The sequence below is a fragment of the Mesoplodon bidens genome (assembly GCF_964165515.1).
Source record: "Mesoplodon bidens genome assembly, chromosome: 3".
NCBI classification, from domain to species: Eukaryota; Metazoa; Chordata; class Mammalia; order Artiodactyla; family Ziphiidae; genus Mesoplodon; species Mesoplodon bidens.
This window is the reverse complement of record NC_138178.1, coordinates 125,522,749-125,543,908: the sequence shown is the minus strand read 5'-3', so window position 1 is coordinate 125,543,908 and position 21,160 is coordinate 125,522,749. Positions and strand designations below refer to the sequence as shown.

The window sequence follows — 21,160 nt, the reverse complement described above, 5'->3', positions numbered from 1 at the left end:
ACCCTGGCAGTGGCGTGCTGAACAGGCTCCTGAGGGGGTGTGGGTAGTGACCTGTGCTTGCACACAGGATTCTTGGTGGCAGCAGCGACACTGTTAGTGTTTCATGCCCGTCTCTGGGGTCCAACCTGACTGCTGCAGCTCGCGCCTGTCTCTGGAGCTTGCGTAGGCAGTGCTCTGCTTTCTGTGGGTACATGGAGCAGAAATCCCCCCTCCTCGCACATGCAGAAACAATGGTCTCTTGCCTCAGGCAGTTTCAGAGTTTTTCCGGACTCCCTCCCAACTAGCTGTGGTGCACTAGCCCCCTTCAGGCTGTGTTCACACAGCCAATCCCAGTCCTCTTTCTGGGATCTGACCTCCGAAGCCCGAGCCTCAGCTCCCAGCCCCAACCCGTCCCAGCAGGTGAGCAGAAAGCCTCTCGGGCTGGTGAGTCCTGGTCGGCAGCAATCTTTTATGTGGGAGTCTCTCTGCTTTGCCCTCTGCACCCCTGTTGCTGCTCTCCTCCGTGGCTCCAAAGCTTCCCCCTCCACCACCCCCTGTCTCCGCCAGTGAAGGGGCTTCCTAGTGTGTGGAAACCTTTCCTCCTTCACAGCTCCCTCCCACTGGTGCAGGTCCCATCTCTATTCTCTTGTCTCTGTTTCTTCTTTTTCCTTTTGCCCTAACCAGGCACATGGGGAGTTTCTTACCTTTTAGGATGTCTGAGGTCTTCTGCCAGCATTCAGTAGGTGTTCTGTAGCAGTTGTTCCACATATAGATGTATTTCTTATGTATTTACGGGGAGGAAGGTGATCTCCACGTCTTAGCTGTTCACTCTCTTTAATGTCTCCGCCACTTTTTTTCATAGAATAATGTTTTTACTTAAAAGGATGATTGTTACACAAATAACGGTTATTCAGACTTGGGTATTTGGCAAATATTTTCTCAAAAATGATTGAAGTGAATTTGCCATCCCAAATAAAATACCTTAGTTATATTTGTTACTAATGATAAACTTTACCTTTTCAAGAGAAAAATTAGAAGTTTGGAAAATCTGCCAACATAAGTATTGCTGCTTCCCAGCACTTAAAAACTCTTCTGTTTGATGATATTAATATATGTGACTTGTATTATATAATGAAATATGTCAACATCTGGAAGATCTGCATAACTCAGTGAATTCATATTTTCCAGATGACTAATGTATGATGCTACAAAATCATGTATGAGTAAACAATCCATTAAAAGTGCAAGATAGACCGATGGATTTTAGTCTCACAGAGTGCCAAAAGGGCATTTATATGGTTTTTGATTCTACTTTGCCATCAAATGTTAGGAAACTAACACTTGTGAGGTTTTAGTTTAGTATTAAGGAAGGCTATCCACAATTATCTGAAAAGGCTATTGAAACACTCCTGCCTTTATTACCAGTTATCAGTGTGAGGTGAGATTTTCTTCACATATTTCAAACAAAGCAATATGTTGCCACAGATTGCATGCAGAAGGTGATATAATTATCAAGACAGCTCTTTTCCACTAAAGCAGATATTAAAGAGATTTGCAAAGCTATAAAGCAATTCCATTCATTTTACTCAATTATTTTTGTTTTGAAAAATATAGTTTTGTGATTAAAAATATTCCTTATGTTAATGTCTTCAGTTTATTAATATGATTTAAAATGAGTTAATACAAAATTTAACATTGTCTCAGTTTTAATTTATACTACAATGATTATGAAAAGATATAATTCCAATAAACAAAAGCTATTTGGGGTCCTTAATAATTTTCAATAGTGTAAAGGTGTTCTAAGACCAAAAAGTTTGATAACTGCTGGTCTATATCATAATTTCTTCTCTCACGTTTACTTTTCTGTTTCACACACACACACTCACTCTTGTTCTTTACCCCCGCCTCCAATTCCTGGACAATTCCCAATACTGTAACAGTATTCTATAACTAAATTATTGTATTAATATTATTATTATTATTTATTTATTTGTTTTGCGGTATGCGGGCCTCCCACCGGTGTGGCCCCTCCCACTGTGGAGCACAGGCTCCGGATGCGCAGGCCCAGCGGCCATGGCTCATGGGCCCAGCCGCTCCACGGCACGCGGGATCCTCCCAGACCAGGGCACGAACCCGCGTCCCCCGCATCGGCAGGCGGACCCCCAACCACTGTGCCACCAGGGAAGCCATAATATTATATTTTTAATATCTGAAACTGCTAGGCCATTTCCATAACTCTTTTTATCCTGCACTTTTTATGTTCTGAAACATTTATTTTTAAAAATCAATTTGGGTCCTATATTGTGATACTCAAAGAAAACTTGGTATTTTAGTTGGTAATTTGTATTTATTATATCTTAGGTTATATCTTAGAAATATCTATTATTTTAGAGAGAACATATCTCTATACAAGAACAAAATTATAGGGCTTCCGTGGTGGCGCAGTGGTTGAGAGTCCGCCTGCCGATGCAGGGGACACGGGTTCGTGCCCCGGTCTGGGAAGATCCCACATGCCGCGGAGCGGCTGGGCCCGTGAGCCATGGCCGCTGAGCCTGTGCGTCGGGAGCCTGTGCTCCGCAACGGGAGAGGCCACAGCAGTGAGAGGCCCGCGTACGGCAAAAAAAAAAAAAAAAAGAACAAAATTATATAATTTGCTTATTTATTTCAATTTTCTTTATTTGGTTACCTATAAGTTTTGAAATTTAAGTTAAAATAGAATCCTAGATATCCCCATGGAAATAGTACTTATCAAACCAGTGCCCATGTTACCCTTCATCTTTTTATGAGCGTATTAATAATCAGCTTATAAACTGCTTGAAATCAGGAATCATTCCATTTATTTATTTATTTATTTATTTATTTATTTATTTATGGCTGTGTTGAGTCTTCATTTCTGTGCGAGGGCTTTCTCTAGTTGTGGCAAGTGGGGGCCACTCTTCATCGCGGTGCGCGGGCCTCTCACTATCGCGACCTCTCTTTTTGCGGATCACAGGCTCCAGATGCACAGGCTCAGTAGTTGTGGCTCACGGGCCTAGTTGCTCCAGGGTATGTGGAATCTTCCCAAACCAGGGCTTGAACTCGTGTCCCCTGCATTGGCAGGCAGATTCTCAACCACTGCGCCACCAGGGAAGCCCATTCCATTTATTTTTGTGTATATTTTCTGCACAAAGTGTTGGATAAACATTTGATATTTATTTTTATGAATTACTCAATTTTTATTAATCTCTAGGTAACATTTTCATTTCATTCACAATTAACGGCAAGCATGAATATATTTATACTGATATTGTAATGATTTGGAGAACTTTTTAAAGATACTTAATGTCATTAGATCATAAATTTTAATTAACATTGTATGAAAGTAGCATAAATAATGGCAGTATTAAAGGATTTCAATTTTGATGACCCACTCCTTAGTTGCATTTTTCTATGTTTCTTCATTTGTGTTTGACCAGAGGATTTCTATCAGCAGTTTTTCAACCTAAACATAATAATAATAATAATAATAATAATAATGTATATTATACATCAGGGACAAGGAGAGAAATAAACTGAATCTTTTTTACATCCTGTTTTATATTACTTTACAGTATTATCATGTGACTTCCATTCATGTTTTATAAGCTAAAATACACAAAATTTGAGTTGAATGCCAGTCTTTATTTCTGGTAAAATCTAAAAGTGTTGTGCACAGCTGTGTTTAAAAGAATGGTATTGTTTATAATGGAATGTTTTAGATATTCAAAGTGCTTGGCAGTTTAATAGAAATGTTTTCTTTGGAAAAGTTTACACATTTTTTGAAAATAATTATTGATGTAAAGTGAATTCTAATTATCAAAACAGACAAGTCATTTGTGGGCTTATTATAGCAAAAACATTAAAAAAAACCATTTTTAACAACCAGGTGTATAAAATTACACATAATTTCAAGAAGCTATTATGGTAATATGCTTAAATTATCCAAATCAAATAGAAAATTTTGAATAAAATACTGAAGCATGTCCAGAAAGAAAGTGAGAACCTACCTTTAGTACCTGTACTAAGTAAGTAAAAAGTGCCTTACAGGGTTTCGAAAATATGAGTGAGAATTTTAGAGGCTCAACAAAAAGAAACTAATCCATATTTTCAGTGCAGTACTTATATTTAACTTCTTTTGTATTATATTTATATTGCCCTTACACTGATTGAACTATTGATAAACTCTATGCAATTGAATTAGAATTATACACACTATACAATGATGACATTGCATTTGAAACTTTTATAGTTGAATTACGTGTATAAACTTTTCTTCTTAATTTCCAATAATTTGCCAAAAAGGGCACTGTAGCAGTTCTGAAAGCCAACTCTTCAAATGAGTAATTGCTATTTAATTTTTCAGTGAGAAAACCAACCTAAAGTAACAATCCTTGTTGATGCTTGCTCAGATCAGGTGGACCAAAACAGCAGGAAGTGCCTCTGACAGATTCCAAGACTCAAGTGTCTTCAACGAGACTTTGAGGATTACAAATATTCAGCGACACCAAGGAGGCCGGTATTACTGTAAAGCAGAGAATGGCCTGGGGTCCCCAGCGATAAAGTCAATCAGAGTGGATGTGTACTGTAAGTAAATTTCCCAGAAATCTATAATTAAGTCTACTACAGGTTTCTTCTGTCTTACAACTTAAGGTCTGTTTTTTTTATTGTTACATCTATTGAGAAAAACTAGGGTTTGTTCAAAAAAACAGAGTTCTACTTAGTTGAGAATGACAAGTGTATACAGTTGTGATAGCTCATTTAACATATTTCCGGAAGAAAGAATCTCCATTAGAAATTTTCATAGTTTTTATAATTAAATAATACATATTCATTACAGAACATTTAAGAACCAGATTAATAAGACAATAAATATCACTGAAAATCCCACCAATGACTGTTAGTGTTGAATGTATATACTTCTTATCTTTATATATAAGTATGAAAATGCATATTTATATTTGTATAAAAAATCATACTTTACATACTGTAATTGGTTTTGTTAACTTTACCTATGTGTAATTTCTGTTATTCTTATTTTTTTAAATGCACATCATGAGCAAAGCTATTTGAATTGACTTGTGAAAGACCAAAATCTCAGTGTAGAGTCTGTTTTTGATCCAATTCTGTTGAAAGTAATCAGTATGTAGGGCAATGCTGTGCCACCTGGAAATTGTTTGTTGATTTATTTTTGTTCTTGGTCTCAGTTTTCTACTTTTTGCTGTTAGCAAATATATTTAAAGTCCTCTTGGTCTCCTTACTTTCTTCCCCACCAAGACAAATTAAGGACCTACGTTCAGTTTGGTCTTTTGCATAGGTTTCTATCGTTCCATTGTCTTTTTACAAGAACGTGCATTTTTTGGGTTAACTCTCTAGTGTTATAACAAAAGGATTTTTTTAGTGATTCAGACATAAGTAACAAGTGAGGAGTTCCTGTTTTTCTACCCATCTTTCATTCTTTCCTTTTTTCTTTTCTTTCAATCAGGGTAAGTGTTGCATAGTTGGGAAAGTGATGGGAATTATATGTGATTTATCAGATCCTGTGCTGTATCTCATGTAATTATTCAGGTGACTGCGAAGTGGGTGACAAGGCTGCATTTATGATTCACCTTCCACATTCAGGTGCTGCTTGCACCATTCCTGAAAAGGATGAGAGAGAAGAAGCCCATGTCCAATCTTTCTAGCATTTCCTAGTCCCTTAGGCATCCTCTGGCATAACTAGGGCCTCTGTAGCCCATGTGCTGCTCTCTCCCTGTCCTTACGGGCCTTCAGGTTAGCCTTACCCCTATGCTTCCCAACAGTATAGCCTCTGGACACCCATCCCCTGATCAAATATTTATAGTAACATATACTTAAAAAAAATACTATGTTTAGTGTTTTTCACATATAATTTTAAATGACACTAAATTTGATTTAAATGAATTAAACACTTCTATAATATAACTTTTTAAAGTACACTGCTGTGTTTTTTGTTATAGTTTTGGTCATGAAGTTTTAAAATACACAACTTCAATACCTTAGACACAATTCTAAAATCTAAAACATTCTGCAGATTGAATGGGTGTGTTTTGTTTAATTTTATTGGTGGCAACATCTAACCTGAAATGACTTGAATACAAAAATAGAAAAGACTTTCTGGTCTTTATTTACCCTGCTTTCTCTGAATAATCATATGTTTTGCTCTGGAAATAATGTATTTGATTACACAGTGTTGCCACAGAGCCTGCTGGCTGTGTTATATTATACATGGTATATGTACTTTATTATCTCCCTAAAATCTGAAATATTCTGAAAAACATTCCCCTAAGTCTTTGAATAAGAGATTGTGACTTGCATTGCCACTCCAATAAGTTTGATAAAAACAATAAAATTGTATTGCTGTGTTAAAAATCTAATACAAGAGGGAAATGACATTTTTAAAGACTTAAAAAGGGGCTTCTCTTCTTACTGCAAAGCCTTTTCAGTACTATTCTGCATTATACCCACTCTTTTCTGTTTGTTCATATCCCTTGCTGTCCAGACTCAGTTGTGCCTCAGGATCTTAGTTCACATTGCACACTTGGGTGGAACTGACAGCATGACTCCCTCCAGTTTTCCCAAGCCCTGTTAGTCTTTTAAGGCCTGTGTTACCTTCCAAGCAGCCATGCTTGAAGGCACTAACTCTATTCCCTTCTATGCCTCCTTTGGGATTTTTCCCACACAACCTAAACTTGACAAACATCTTGTTCTATGTTGTTTAAGTTAAATGTCATGGTGATGCATACCATAGTGAAGTACTACTTTCAGTAAGTTTCTGGTGACAAGGATTTATTAGAAAGCTGTCTAAAATTATATTATTTGAGAGAATAACATGTATTCAATTATGGACTGTATAAACAAATGTGACATCTCAATAATGTAAATTTTCCTGGGAATACATTAACTTCAGCTCCAGAGAAGTTTTTTTTTTTGGCCACAGCTGCGCAGCATGTGGCATCTTAATTCCCTGACCAGGGATAGAACCCATGCCCCCGGAAGTTGAAGTGTGGAGTCTTAACCACTGGACCACCAGGGAAGTCCCAGAGAAGATCTTTCTTATGGGGATCTAGACATGCGTTTTAAGTAGTTATGCCTATTTTGAAAGTTTAAATAAATAAATTCCTTCACATAGTAAATCTTCAAACATGTTTTGACTGATAAGAATACTTTACAATTGATACAATTAGGCCTTTTTGGGAATCCATGTTGTTCAAATATAACCTTGATTGAACAACACAGTTTTTAAGGAACACAGTTTTTAGGCTCAAGTATGTTTTCTCTACATGAATATTTATACTTTAAAACCTGTCCTATCATTGTCAGTAGGAACATGACTAGCATATCAGTGCTGAGTTTAAACTTGGCAACATTAACATCTAAAATTGGATTACAGTCTTAAGATTCATCTGCTACTTGGATTTTGATTTGATGTTGGACTGATCGATTGAATAGAAATTCATTTTTATAAACCATAAACAAGTGAGCAACTTTATTTCAGGTGCTGTTGCTGTAACTACTTTTGGAAATGCTAAAACAATAGGATTGATTATTATTATTTTTTTATGTTTGAAGTCATGGTTTTAGAATCATCAACTACGCTGTAGATTTCTATTTCTTTTTCTAAACTAATTCATCAACATTGGTAGAACTTGGAACAGAGTATAGGCATAGAATACAAAATACAAAATAATCTGCAGGTAAGGATTATATTTGCAACAACAAGCTGAGGCAGACTATGGCTTAGATTTAACAAAAATTCTAATAAATGATACTAGAATTTATCCTTGAATCCCTTGTTATAGGTTGTCTTTTAAAAATCTTCCATAAAATATTAAGTTTATAGCCATCCTGGAGAGATTTCATAATAGCAAAAATGTGTACCTCTCATTAAACCCCATATTCTGATCATAAGTTTCTAGACTTTATAGCTAATACCTACCTAAAATAAAATTTAGTGCTAACTCCTCATTATTTTGTTAAGGAAATTTATTTTCAGAAGAGGAACCTGCTGCAATGCTGATTGATATAAAATGAGGTGATTTTATTAAATAGATATTTTGAAATATTTGTGACACTATATTAATATGTTGATCAATTTGGGAAGATTTATTAATTTAAATTAACAATTTCTTCCCACATAATTTTCTAAAATTTATTATAGTAGAAAAATTGGACCATTTAGGTTTTATAAAGCAACTACCAAATGTATTTTTTTTTTTTTGGTTTTCTCTGTGTTACTATTTTGAGAAGATATAGCTATGTTTCTCAGTTTATCATGACCTATCATTTTGTTTCCTAAGAATTCTAAAAGCATTCCAAAATGAAGTATAATTCCTTTAAAAGTATATTTATAAACAAGCAGATTTCATAACCACATAACTTATTTGTTTGTAAAATCTGACCTAGTCGTTTATACAAATAATTCTGATCAAAAGCTCATCAATTACAATTCTTCTTTTGCTGGGAAATAGCTTCTGAGGGTCTGAAAACTAACAGCTATATGTTTAAGAAAAATATGTAGGATTAGTTCTACTTAAACCTGCTGTTTTCAAACATATTCATTCTTCACATCTTCTCCCTAAAACTATGCTAAAACAATAATAAAGGAATAAAACAACAACAGTAACAAGAACAAAACACATATCAACAGCGATAGAGGGAATGGGAGAGGAGATGACAGAAAAACAATTTTGAAGGAAAAGAATCAGATCAGGGAATGGCCACTGCTCAGCATACTAAAGAAAACTTGAATCAAAGCTGTCAGTATGGGACTTCCCTGGTGGTGCAGTGGTTGAGAGTCCGCCTGCTGATGCAGGGGGCGCGGGTTTGTGCCCCGGTCCGGGAGGATCCCACGTGCCGCGGAGCAGCTGGGCCCGTGAGCCATGGCTGCTGAGCCTGCACGTCCGGAGCCTGTGCTCCGCAACGGGAGAGGCCACAACAGTGAGAGGCCCGCATACCACACACACACAAAAAAAAAGCTGTCAGTATGTAGGAGGACAGAACTAGGCATACTGAAATGTTACAGAATTCTTAAATAACTCAGGAATTGGAGACACCATTTAGCTCTTAGAGTGTAATTCAGTCTTAAAACAGAAGAAGTGGTTAAAGGTCTATATAAGAAGAGTTAAATACTCAGACCTCCTTTCATATTTCAAACAATTCAGTGCCCAACTACTTACCTTCTCCCACCAACTTCCTAGTCAAATCCCTGCAGAAGGCTAGAAATTTATTTTTGTGAGATGTTGAGCCTGAGAAACTTTGAACTGAGAAACATGGAATCATTGGAAACAACAGGCAACATAGTCTTAAATCAGGGTTATTAAGTGAAAGTTTACATACTCATCACAATCCCTTTTGACACTTGGTTCTGAGAATTCCTTTCTGGTGGAATATTGGAGAATTCCTATCTAGGAAAATTGATGATCTCTGGAGAAAAGGCTACAGATCCTGACAAAAGGGTCCTTGTTGAAACAACCTCACTAATACACTCACAGTGAAGCCTATTGTTGATCAACAGAGCTACCAATAAGCTCTTTTATAACTGTCTTAGATGTGAGTATACCAGATAACCAAACATTTGAGACAATCTTCTAAAAAATAAAAGAGAGAAACCAAGAAAAGTAAATGGGAGAAAGAATTCAGGAAACAAGGATACTTCAGGGAGCCCAACTACAAAATAAAACACAATTATTGATACTTTTATTTAGTATTCTCAGAAAAAAAAGGGAAATGTTGCATTCACATAACAAGAATAGGAAAAGAGAAGGAATTTTCAGAGAACATCAATGAACTCTTAGAATATTAAAAATCTTAACATAAAAATCAATAAAAGGGATGGAGATAAAGTTGACGAAATCTTACAGAGAATAAAACAAAATTTATCAATCAAAGGGATGGAAGAAGAAGGAGAAGGTAAGAAGATTAGAGAAATGGTCCAGCTAATCTAACGTTTGAATAGAATTCCAAAAAGAGAAATAGAGATGAAGAAATTATTTTCTAAAAAATTAATAAAAATTTCTATCATATTTAGACATATGTTTCTAATTAAAAAGCACCCACTAGGTGTCTAGCACATAGAGTAAGCAAGATCCACACCAAAACACATCCACATGCAATTTAAACACTAGGATAAAAATGAAGATCTTAAATGTTTCCAGTGAGATTTTCATTTTTTCCGAAATGATCACATATAAAGAATTAGGAATCAAAATGGCATAATAGAAATCAGAAAGCTAGAAGACAATTGAGTAAAGCTTTTGAAATTCTGAAGGAAAACTATTTTCAAACTAGAATTTTTCTACAGAACCAGACATTTTTTTCAGGTATTGAAGAAGAAAGAAGACATTTTTAGACCTATAAGATTTCCAAATTAGTTCTGCCACGTTCCCTTTCTCAGGACACTACTTTTATGTATGTTCCACCAAAACTGATTTAAAAAATAGGAGATTGTATATAGGAGAATATAGAAGGGAATCCCAAGGTGATAATGAAGCAAAATACCATGATGATAGCTGTGCCTTGAAAGTCAAGAGCAACCAAGACAGACTGAGTCTGGGAGAAGAGGCTTCATGAAGGATGTCTTCAGGAGAGAGATGCAACTAGTGGGTTATCTGATGGTTTAGAGAAGGATTTTACACTTCTCATGGAAAGCTTAATAATATGGTAATGATGGGTGTATACATGATTGAGGAAACAAAAAGTGAGTGTTTAATAACAACACAAAGAAAAAGTTGTATGAAATGAAATGTAATTGAAATATATTACAAGGTTCAACTCTGAAGATATACTTGGATAATGATAACAATAGCAGTTGACTTAAACATAAGTATATAAATATAAGGAACATGGGGAAGGAGGAGAGTTAGTATAAGAGAACTAAAGACTTCTCTTCAACAGGAAAAAATCAGTAAGACAATGTGAAAATGGAAAAAAATCTATAAAGAGCAGTTAAACATTGAGAAATATGAAGGCAAAACCAAGAATGGTTAAGAGATGCATTAGAAAGGTTGCCTCTGGGTATTAGAAATACTTGAGGTTGTGTTTTGTATAGTCATTGGCTTTCTAAACTATGTGCATGTATAATTTTATAATTTTTAATTCATAAAATATAGATTTGAAGATTTTGCCTTGGAGGTCCTTGTAATTAAGCTCCTAGAAGTGAAAACTAATCCCATTCCAGATTTTATCAGAAGACTGTTGTCAATTCTAATTATATTTACACTTCTCTTTAATTCTCCATAAGAATTGGTGTTCTTTGATATTTGACACCAAATCACCAAATAAAGTTGACTGAAATGGTATCTTAAAAGAAAAGGACAGACAATAGCATAGGGAACATTATTGCCACATTCTAACTAATTTTCCCCCCAACAGATAGAATAAAACTCTTTCACTAACATTTGTTTACTGGTGGTTTAGATGAAACATTTACAAATTAAATTTTTACCCTTCTTCATGCCACAAATATTTGAGACGCTATTCAAAATATAGTTGCATTAAATTTTGTGAGGCTAAAAAAGAATTTATTACATAATTTGTACCTTCATTGAGTTTGAACTACTTAAAGAGACAACATTAAATATATAATTTATTTAAATGGGACACAAATGTTAAGCAAGAAAGTAAATAACATAAATGATGCCACACAACATGAATGATGTGTCAGATGGCACAGAAAATGGAAGAGTGAGATGGTACTGTGGCCTCTTATCATTAAAGAAGTAGGATTGACATTGTAGTTTGAAGGATGAGATTTGACATGCATCTGAAAACTTTTGGCAGTTTTTTGTCCTGAACTCTCTTTTTACAGGATGTTTGTGTAGCAAACAGCCTTAGATATTAGAGTCAATATCTGCCTCCAGAGCAGAAGGAAGATTTGCTCCCTGACCAGGATAATAAATGTAATGTCTCCCTCAGGGACAAAGATTAGGTAGGTTTGCTAGTAGGACCTTTTAAGATCAGAAGTTTCTTAAACTCCAGATTCCTTAGCTGTGTCACAAACTGTGTACAACATTTGCCTGGACTGCTCCCACATTGATCCTATGGAAATTGAAGGAGGAGAACCTATGATGACATGAGTCTCATCTGAGACTTGGGTGATAAAGTCCTTTGCTTCTGACCCAGGAGTCTCATGTCTTCTGTGAGCTTCCATGAAGCTGTGGCAAGCTAACTTGTTAGCTAGTAAATAGGGAAAATAACCGACTCTTCAGAGTTCTTACACAGTAGGTTTAAATAAACAGAAGGGAAAGCCAAGTGTATTCCATAATGAGTGAGTAGTTTGAAGACACAGAAGAGAGATTAAGTGAACTGTGTTTGGGGAATAGTGACTCAAATGGTGGGTTTAGAGGACGAATGAAAGCTTAATTTGAAAAGTAACTGTCATATTGTGTTGAGATTTTACTGCTAATGTTTTCAGACCATATGAATGATTATCTGCTATTTATGTGAAATATAAAATGAAGAAATTATAATTTTAGGACTTCAGAATTACTGATGAGAATCGGCATTCTCCTAATACTAATACTGCTTCATTTGACCTACGAAACAATGGCCACTCATAAGGAGCTCCAATATCTGTCTTTGGAGGAAGAGAGTATATTCTACAATATGTAAAAAAAAAAAAAAGTAGGTTCACAGAATTTTGAAGTCCTCGTACTAAAATATATTTGTTACCTTGATATTCTTGAGGGCATTTAAACAATTTTTTGAGAATGTGTTTCCATAATTCTTTCACTTATTCTCAGCCATGACTGTATTGCTCACAGGGTAATAGAGGTCATACAACTTTAAAGGTTAAGGTTTGATTAAAACTTATTCTTAATTCAAAAAGAAATTAGATTCAGAGATGTTAGCTTAATAAGTTTTCATCTGTGCAGACACTGTTCACACATGAGACAAATCTTTCCCAATATCCATTAAACATTTTGTAAGCCTTCTTATTTCTGAAACATACTCCCCACTTTAATTTCACTTAGGTAGATTGTTGCATTTCATTATATTCAGAACAAGCGGTGAAATTTTTTGTCCTTGTCTGTTAGATTTTTTATTACATCTTCACCTGAGAAATTAATGGGCGATTAGTATGACATGTTATTAATTTATTCTTCAGATACAATTTACCTATGTTAGAATTATAAACGTCACAGTTAAAAAATATTGGCAATGAGTTGTTTGAGTTTATTTTTATTAGACCCATCAACATGACTTCTGGACAACAAAGTTTAGGAAAAATGCCTACGACTAATGGAAATTCTGGTAGCAAGACTACTGCCTTATGTCAATCTCATGAAACATAATTTTCTCACCACCACCCATCCTCCCTTGGGTTGGAAGGTCTTAATGATGCTTGATATGATAATTACAATGCTTATTAAAAATGGGTTGCTGTCATGGTAATTATCCTGTTAATAAATTTCAAGACAGAATTTTGCAATTTTATGTATCTGCAGATGAAGAATGCTTGCTTATCAGAGTTATTTACTCACGGGACACATGACAAATCTAATTCCCGAATAGTGTTAGCATTACTAATAAAAGAACTTAGTAACACAAAAAAAAACCCTTTAGTGAAAACTACAGTGAAAACTACAGTGAGTATATAGAGACTACTACCAGGTCAAAGACCGTGTTAGCATCATGCTAAGAATGCTTAAATTCCTGTAATCTTAGACATGAATAGGCAGATAAAGATGTATATTACATTCCTTTTAAACCCATCTAATTTCTTCTCCTCAGAGTCTTACATAAAGTGTACGTAGCTTCTGTAATATATTTTCAGCTTACAAGTCCTTTACTATTCTTTAAGTTCTTGTTCAATTTTTTATGCAACATTTGTAGATTTTTAAAAATTATGTTGCCTTTCCTAGGACTTTAAATATGCAAACATATGTCTACTCTTTCTTTCATGTGACCGTTTTGTATATATGAACAAAGACAATCTGATTCCCTGCACCTTTTTTTACTGATTCATTACTCCTATGTAATTTATTGTTGTTTGTATGAGACAGTTTCCAAACATTTTACCTTCTCGTGGACTCTCCTACCATGCTTAAGTTTGTCAGTATTTCTGCCCCCAAAATTAGTATAGATATCAGGTGATCCACACAGTCTAAATTGGAAGTATTATCCTTATAATGAAGAAATTTGTATTCTTGCTAATAAAATTATTTATTTTGGATTCTTTAAAAATTAAAGCAATCATATTTTTACTGTGTTGATTTGAATTGGCTTGTGGTAAGAATGTTTTTCACCTAGACATTTGAAAATTTACATTCTGTTAACATTTTTTGTGCAATTGATTATATTGTAACCTGAAGGCAGAATCTTATATTTATTCCTGTTTAATTTTGTCTTATTTTTATCTGTGCATAAGTATTTTAAGATTTTAAAATATTTTTGTTGTAGAATTATATTTCCTATTTATTCATTTTATATTTTTCTATTTTGTTTAAAATATTATTTGTATCCTAAATTTCATCAAATTCACTGCTAAGATATATCCTAGGGACAAGACCAAGATCAACCCCCTTTAATATGCTGTACTAAAGCACACCTCCAAATTTTAGGCTATCAGTTATGATCTGCGATAGACACTTCGCAGATGTTTACCAAACCGGTGTTAATTTCCTTAATACACAGATGAACTCTATTTCCCAGTCTGTTTGTCTAGTGGGGTAATGAGACAAGTTTGGCCAGTGGAATGTGAGAGGAAGTGATGTGTGCCATACTCAGGTTGAGTGTCTGAAACATCTCACACAGTTCTGTACAGAGTGTCTTGATTTATCTATCTCTCCATACAGAGGCTCCTGTAAAGTGTCTGAGGACCCATTGGTTTTTGGAGCCACACAGTGGAAAGATTGTGAATAACAAAAATCACCATTTATTTATTTACTTATTTATTTTTGGCCATGCCACGGAGCATGTGAGATCTTAGTTCCCTGACCAGGGATCGAACCCATGCCCCCTGCAGTGGAAGCGTGGATTCCTAACTACTGGACCTTCAGTGAATTCCCCAGAGTCACCATTTAGGGGAAAGCTACCCAGGAGACCTATAAGAGTAGGAGAAATTGCATTGCAATTTTCATGAAAGGAAGATTTTTTGTTGTTTTTTAAGCCACTGAGGTTTTAGGAATATTTGTTATACTTATTCTAATCACTATTTTCTTGATTACTACTTCCATCTATTCTCCATTTCTACAGTGTTTTTATGAAATTATAGAGAGTCTTCAAAAATGTATTGGTCATTTTGTTCTTTTTAGCGCATTTTAAGGGTCAGAAGTAAATACACTTTAACAAAAACAACCACATGAAAGAAAAGAAATCCATTTATTGATTATGTGTACTAAATGGATAAAATAGGAAAATTACTAATTTCTCAGATTCCAGTTTTAGAATCCCTGCCCACAGTGTAGGAAATACTCCTGGTCTAAGACTTCTCTCCCTTGGAATTCTACATTAATATCTTCTGCAGCTGAACCATTTTCTAGTTTGTCATTTTTCCCATTCTTTCATGAAACAAGAAGAGTTGGACTGTGTCTCAATGGAAGAATATAATGCCAATATGTCAATTCATTCTATGGCTTATTCTTAGTTTTTATAATGTCTCAAATTCTATTCATCAGAAAAGAATCCAAATTTTATTTGTCTAAAGTCACAACAACTGAAGTATGAAGAAGTAGTTGCTATTTACTTAAGCAGACCAGTGTAATAAATTGGGTTAATCCAGTTTTACATTTTGACCTGCAGTATGTTTTAGACAAACAAGATTTAGTTTCTAAAGCTAAATATTAGTATAGATTTTTTTAACAAGATAAGAATATTTATCTGTGAAGAATGGTTCCTATAGCAAAACAGAAATCTGATTACCATTTTTATTCTAACCCCATGATTAATCACAGAGATAATATTTGAAAAGAGTTCCTGCATGTGTAAAAGTGGAGAATGTAAAAAAATAAAAAGATTTCTCTCAGTCATGATGTACCAAAAATACAGAATTTCCCTGATCAACTATTGCAGTAGAAAATGTATTGGTGACCTCTGATACCTTCTTCTCATTCTTTATTTCTGGGTACACTGGAGTGACTTCCAAATGCATGTACCTGAAAATTCTTTTCCTAGAGATTTTTTTGGTTTCCAGAGTCTACTCTGCCCATATTCTCAGCAGGCAGAAGTTTTGAGAAATTAATGCTCACCCCCACATCTTTGAAAAAATTATTAGTGGAGTTGGTGTACAAATACCTCAGCTACCATGGTCCTTGGATGGGATGACTCAGAGAGACTGTTTCACTGTTTCCCAGAGTTCCTCTGGAAAATTACATTCTAATTCTTCACAATTGTCACCAGTTTAATAATGCATCTATATATATATATATATATATATTTTTTTTTTCCCCTCACACACTTCCCCAATACCTTATGGGTGTTTCTGGGAACACTTTTCAAATGCCCATTTTGCATTTGAGCCTTTGTCATAGAGATTGCTTCTGGGGGAACTCAAAATGACACATGTTAATAAAGGGAAGTATGATGATAAATTATTCTAGAATGTTAACAGTTTGATTTTAGCTTCAGGAGCCAGCTACACATCTGACTCATTTGTATTCTCATAACCTTTATCAAAAGTTATTTTGTACATAGTGAGTGTTAAAATATTGATTAGCACGTATTTTGACTCATCTAATTTGCAATATAATTTTCATGTAATTACCCGGTATCTTTTTTAATAATAAGTTCAGGATTTTGTCCAGCATCAATTTCAAGGTATAATTTTTTTTTTTTTTTTTTTTTGGCTGCGTGGCATTCAGGCTCTTAATTCCCCAACCAGGGGTCAAACTTGTGACCCCTGCAGTGCAAGCCCAGAGTCCTAACCACTGGACCACCACAGAAGTCCCTCAAGGTATAATTTTTAAATTTCATCTCTAGAGAAGAGGAAATCTTGAATACTCTTTTATTCTCTTCTATTGGTTAATTTCATTTACAGTTGTCAAATTTAGTGGAACAGATTCTGAAGCATATCTCTGGGTCTATAGAAGACTTAGCTCTTCTTAATTCCCCATAAACATTGCCTATTTCATACCTGTTCGCTGCTTCTTATTCAGAGAACATAATGGGAGAGTTTCTTTGAAACCAGTTTAGCCCTATCTTTCTCAAGCTGATTGTTTCTCATTCATTACTGACCAAACACACCCTCCTAAGGGCTATTCACAGAGCACCGACTGGAATCCTTTCCTGATTCCACAGGCACACAACCAGAGTAGCTACCAACAGCTTTCTCTCAGTTGCTCTGCACCTGTTCCTACTGCCTTTAGGTCCTTGTGCTCATTCAACCTGATTCTGAAAATCCCAAGCATTCAGAGCCTTCTGAACTGGAGGTCCCCAAAGGCTACTTCCAATTATAGTCAGTCAGTTTGCAATGTTATTTGAGGACCCACTATATGTAAAACATTCTAACTAGAAGATATGGTGAGAGATAAAACAAAAACACAAGGCCTTTGCCCTAAAGAAGTTTATAATTGGAGATTTGAAAAACAGACATAGAAAGGAATGTGTTTGAAAAATAGGCTGGTGAGTAAAATGTATATGTGTATTAAAAGTACTAAGGGAAAAGTGATATGAAATATGACATCAATTAGAAAGTCTTTCCACTAGGTATATTAAAGAATTCAAGAAAATAGGTATAATTATTACATCAACATGCACTTAATTGCTAGGTTGTTGGGTAAAAACTATCAATTCTTGAAAAAACTTATTTACTGAAAAGTAGCAATGTTTTTCACAAAAGTTGGTGACTATTCTAATGGGCAGCTATGTTGATACTTTTATGTTTATTTTTACCAACAAGTTGAAACAAAATGTTTGTGTCTAAATTCAGTAAATGTTCTTTCTCGTATCTAAAAAATTATTTAAAAGTTTTATCTGTCATTTTAAAATGGTAAATTCATTGATTAAACCAAGTAAAAGGACCTTTAGAAAACAGACCATTGGCTATGTGAGATTCCTTAGCCTAAAGTTAAATGACAGGCAGATGTTCCTGCTGAGTCAACCAGAGACTCAAGATTGGTATTCAGTGTTCTGATTTCCAGTTCATGCACCCTCTGAGTCTAGTTTTCTCCCTGAGGATAAAGTCTACTACTATCAAATCTATATTGCATACATATTTCATTTAAAAAAGTTAGAAGCAATATAATTTGTACAAATAAAGTAGCAAATAAGATGATTTGAATCTGAAAAATATGTATGAGGATGTTTAATTAGATTTATTTCACATGTTTTTAAACCTAGCAAATTCTGAGTCTCACTGAGAGGATGAAGTAAAAGTTCGGGTAATAAAGTATTACAGTTGAGGCTATTATGTGACTAATACTTTCTCTGAATTTATTCAGAATGTATTACAGTCTCAAATTTATAACAGTCCCAAGAAAACCTAGTAAGCTTTGCTCTGCAGCTCTGTCTATACCATGAGTCAGATGAAATAATTTGGAATATTAATTCTTGGCTAGCTTTATAAGACAAGATGGCAAGATACTCATAGAGGGTAAAAAAGCAATTAGATTTATACAAGATAAGAAGCTCTTTAAAATTAAAATGACTTCTACCTCCAAATTTAAATTAAGGCAAGATTAAAAAACATTTTTTTTCTTTTGACAATTAAAAAAATGGTTCTCGTCAGCCTGGCCAAGGATATGACATGTGACCTTGTTTTGATATTCATATTTTGAAAAACTTAGCTCTCTTCTCTTGATAGAGGGAGAAATTAACAGTTTTTAGCATCTGTCCCATATTGGTATGGCTGAACACCATATATTAAAAGTATCTGAAAAGTACGCCTACTTTCAAGCTCTTAAATTGAAAATGAAATGAAAGCATTTAAACTCTGCTAGAGTGCAGCAGTTTTGTTTGTTTTGTTTTGTTTTTTTGTTTTTAATTCATGGTCACTTGGGTTTGACACTAGGCTTAGAATATAAAAATTCATGTTTTTTTATGAGGTAACTACGAGGCATATATGTATTCAAGACATCCAGATGGCTGTGAAAGAAGTCAGTTTCAGCCACTTTCAGGTGTCCATCCCTAAGAGTTATATTCAAAATGTGGAGTGAACACATAAAGAAAGGCTTTTAGAAATCTTTTCCAGTGTTCAGAATGAGCTAAATTAGAGAAAGGGTAACAGATGCCGTTTTGTAATCCCACCTCCAACTGTTTTATTCCAGTCCCTCAGCGGAACCCCACACCTGCTTCCTGCAGACCTCTCCTACAACAGTAGTGCTCCTCTTGAATTTATCTGCATATCATTGCCAGATCCATCTCTCTTAATTCAGGGCTCATCATAATACTTGTCACTAAAAATTTTACATTCATTCTGTACTTTTTTACTAATAAAACTCCAAATTCCTTGTGCTTGTTTTTTTTCCTACTTTTGACATGTAATCCTTCATCCTCCCAAACTGATGTCCTCCTCACCTCGCCTCTCCTCTTTCTCTTGCTCTCTGTATTCTAGCTGACCTTGACCTTCTCCTGCTGCTGAAGGTCCTGGGCTTACTTCTGTCTACACACTGTGTTCCTGTTGTCTTCTGCATCCTCATCTCCTCTGTTTTGACCAATTTCCCAACCTTGCCTACCCTTCAAGCTTCCTTGCTGACTTCTTGAATTCTTTCTTCATCTCTTCTCCTGGGAATTAATAACTTTTTTTTAACTTTATACCTCAAATATTTCATGTAATTACCTGCCTCTTTATGTTACATGTACAATATGCTTTGTGAATCCTCCAGGCCATTTTAAGATTCAGTTTTTAAGATTTTTAGAAAGGTTATGGTGAACATACAGTATTTTTTGTAACATCACCAGTGACTCCATGATGAAAAATATTAATATACTCTAGCCCTCTCTATACCCTTAGTTATATCAAACATGAAGTGGGAGAAATGAACTTTATAAATAGCCTCAAATCATTTGAAGGCAATTTTTGTCATCAAAAGAGCTCAGGCCATGTCAGATTTTGTTTTCAAGTGGGTTATGGAAAATCTTTCCTTTTTGAGAGCTTCTTGTCCTTTAGAATTGTGTGGAAGAATTTATTTAATTGTACATAAGGCACAAGGTCAATCTGTATCAATAGTTATTTTGTATGTTGACAGATATTTTATAATGATTCATGCCTATAAATTTTGTTTTTCTAAAGGCCTTGTAAGCTCCTAGAGCGCAAGGATCACCTTATGTCATTATTTAGTATACTCCTGTCCAAATGACCAGCTCAATGCTGAACTTGCAGTAGGGTATAAGAAACGGGTGTTTGTGGAGGGATAGATTAATTTCGGAGGTGCACCTAGAAGTAAAATCAAACTACTTGACCTAATTTCTTTCAGAATGTGTATTTGAATGTTTATCTTTCTTTAGATGTGTGGCCCCTCTTTTATGACCTCCAAATTCTTAGAAATAACCTATATAACTTAAATTCTGTGATTCCCCATTTCCTGTCATAAATAACATTGCCAAATAATAGTAATAATATTTAAACTCTTTATGGTTTTCTACTGCTTAAAAATTAGGTTCTGATAAATTTCCTGAGTCAAGATTCAGGCAAAGAAATGACGGCATGTGTCCATATGTCCATTGGGAACAGATAGCAAATGGCTTGTGATTTTAATGGCAATTCACTGAGAGAAGACAGTATGTTGTAGTTGGAAAACTCAGTTTCTTTCCATTATTTTCTCTGTGAGTATGAAACAACGTTTTCAATGAGAGGATGACATCTGGAAAAAAATGCCTTTGAATAGTGTGTTTTGTGAGAGTGAAATCCTACTTCATGTGGTATTATATATAGTGGCCCATTCAGTATTCATTCAACAAACAATTCTTAAATGACGTGTGTGTGGCAGATTCTATATGACTCTGTGTTGGTGTTTTACAAAGTCAACACAGTTCATATCATCAGAGAGAATATGATCCAGAAGAGATAGTTATGATACTTGCTGTAGTAGCTGAAATGCTGAGCTAAGATTGAGAAATCATGGTTCCATGTTTTCTTATGCTGGCTGTGAGACTTGCTAAATTATGAATTCAATAAAGAGACAACTTTCCTGGGTTTCATGATTTTTTTCTTTCTAAATGAACAGATTGGACTAAAATATCTTTAATCGCCACCAAAATTTTAAATTCC

The 21,160-nt window shown here is 34.8% G+C and overlaps 1 protein-coding gene across 5 annotated transcripts in view; it reads left to right on the top strand.

Moving 5' to 3' along the window:
- Window positions 1-21,160, top strand: part of MDGA2 (MAM domain containing glycosylphosphatidylinositol anchor 2) — an 820,633-nt gene that overhangs the window by 421,443 nt on the left and 378,030 nt on the right. For all 5 annotated transcript variants that reach the window (XR_014015308.1, XM_081227678.1, XM_081227679.1 and 2 more), the window contains one exon: window positions 4,407-4,581. Coding sequence is in view for 4 of the 5 variants with exons in the window: in XM_081227678.1 (XP_081083804.1) it covers window positions 4,407-4,581 (175 nt within the window). In the remaining variant the exon portion in view is untranslated. The remainder of the gene's footprint in view (window positions 1-4,406; window positions 4,582-21,160) is intronic.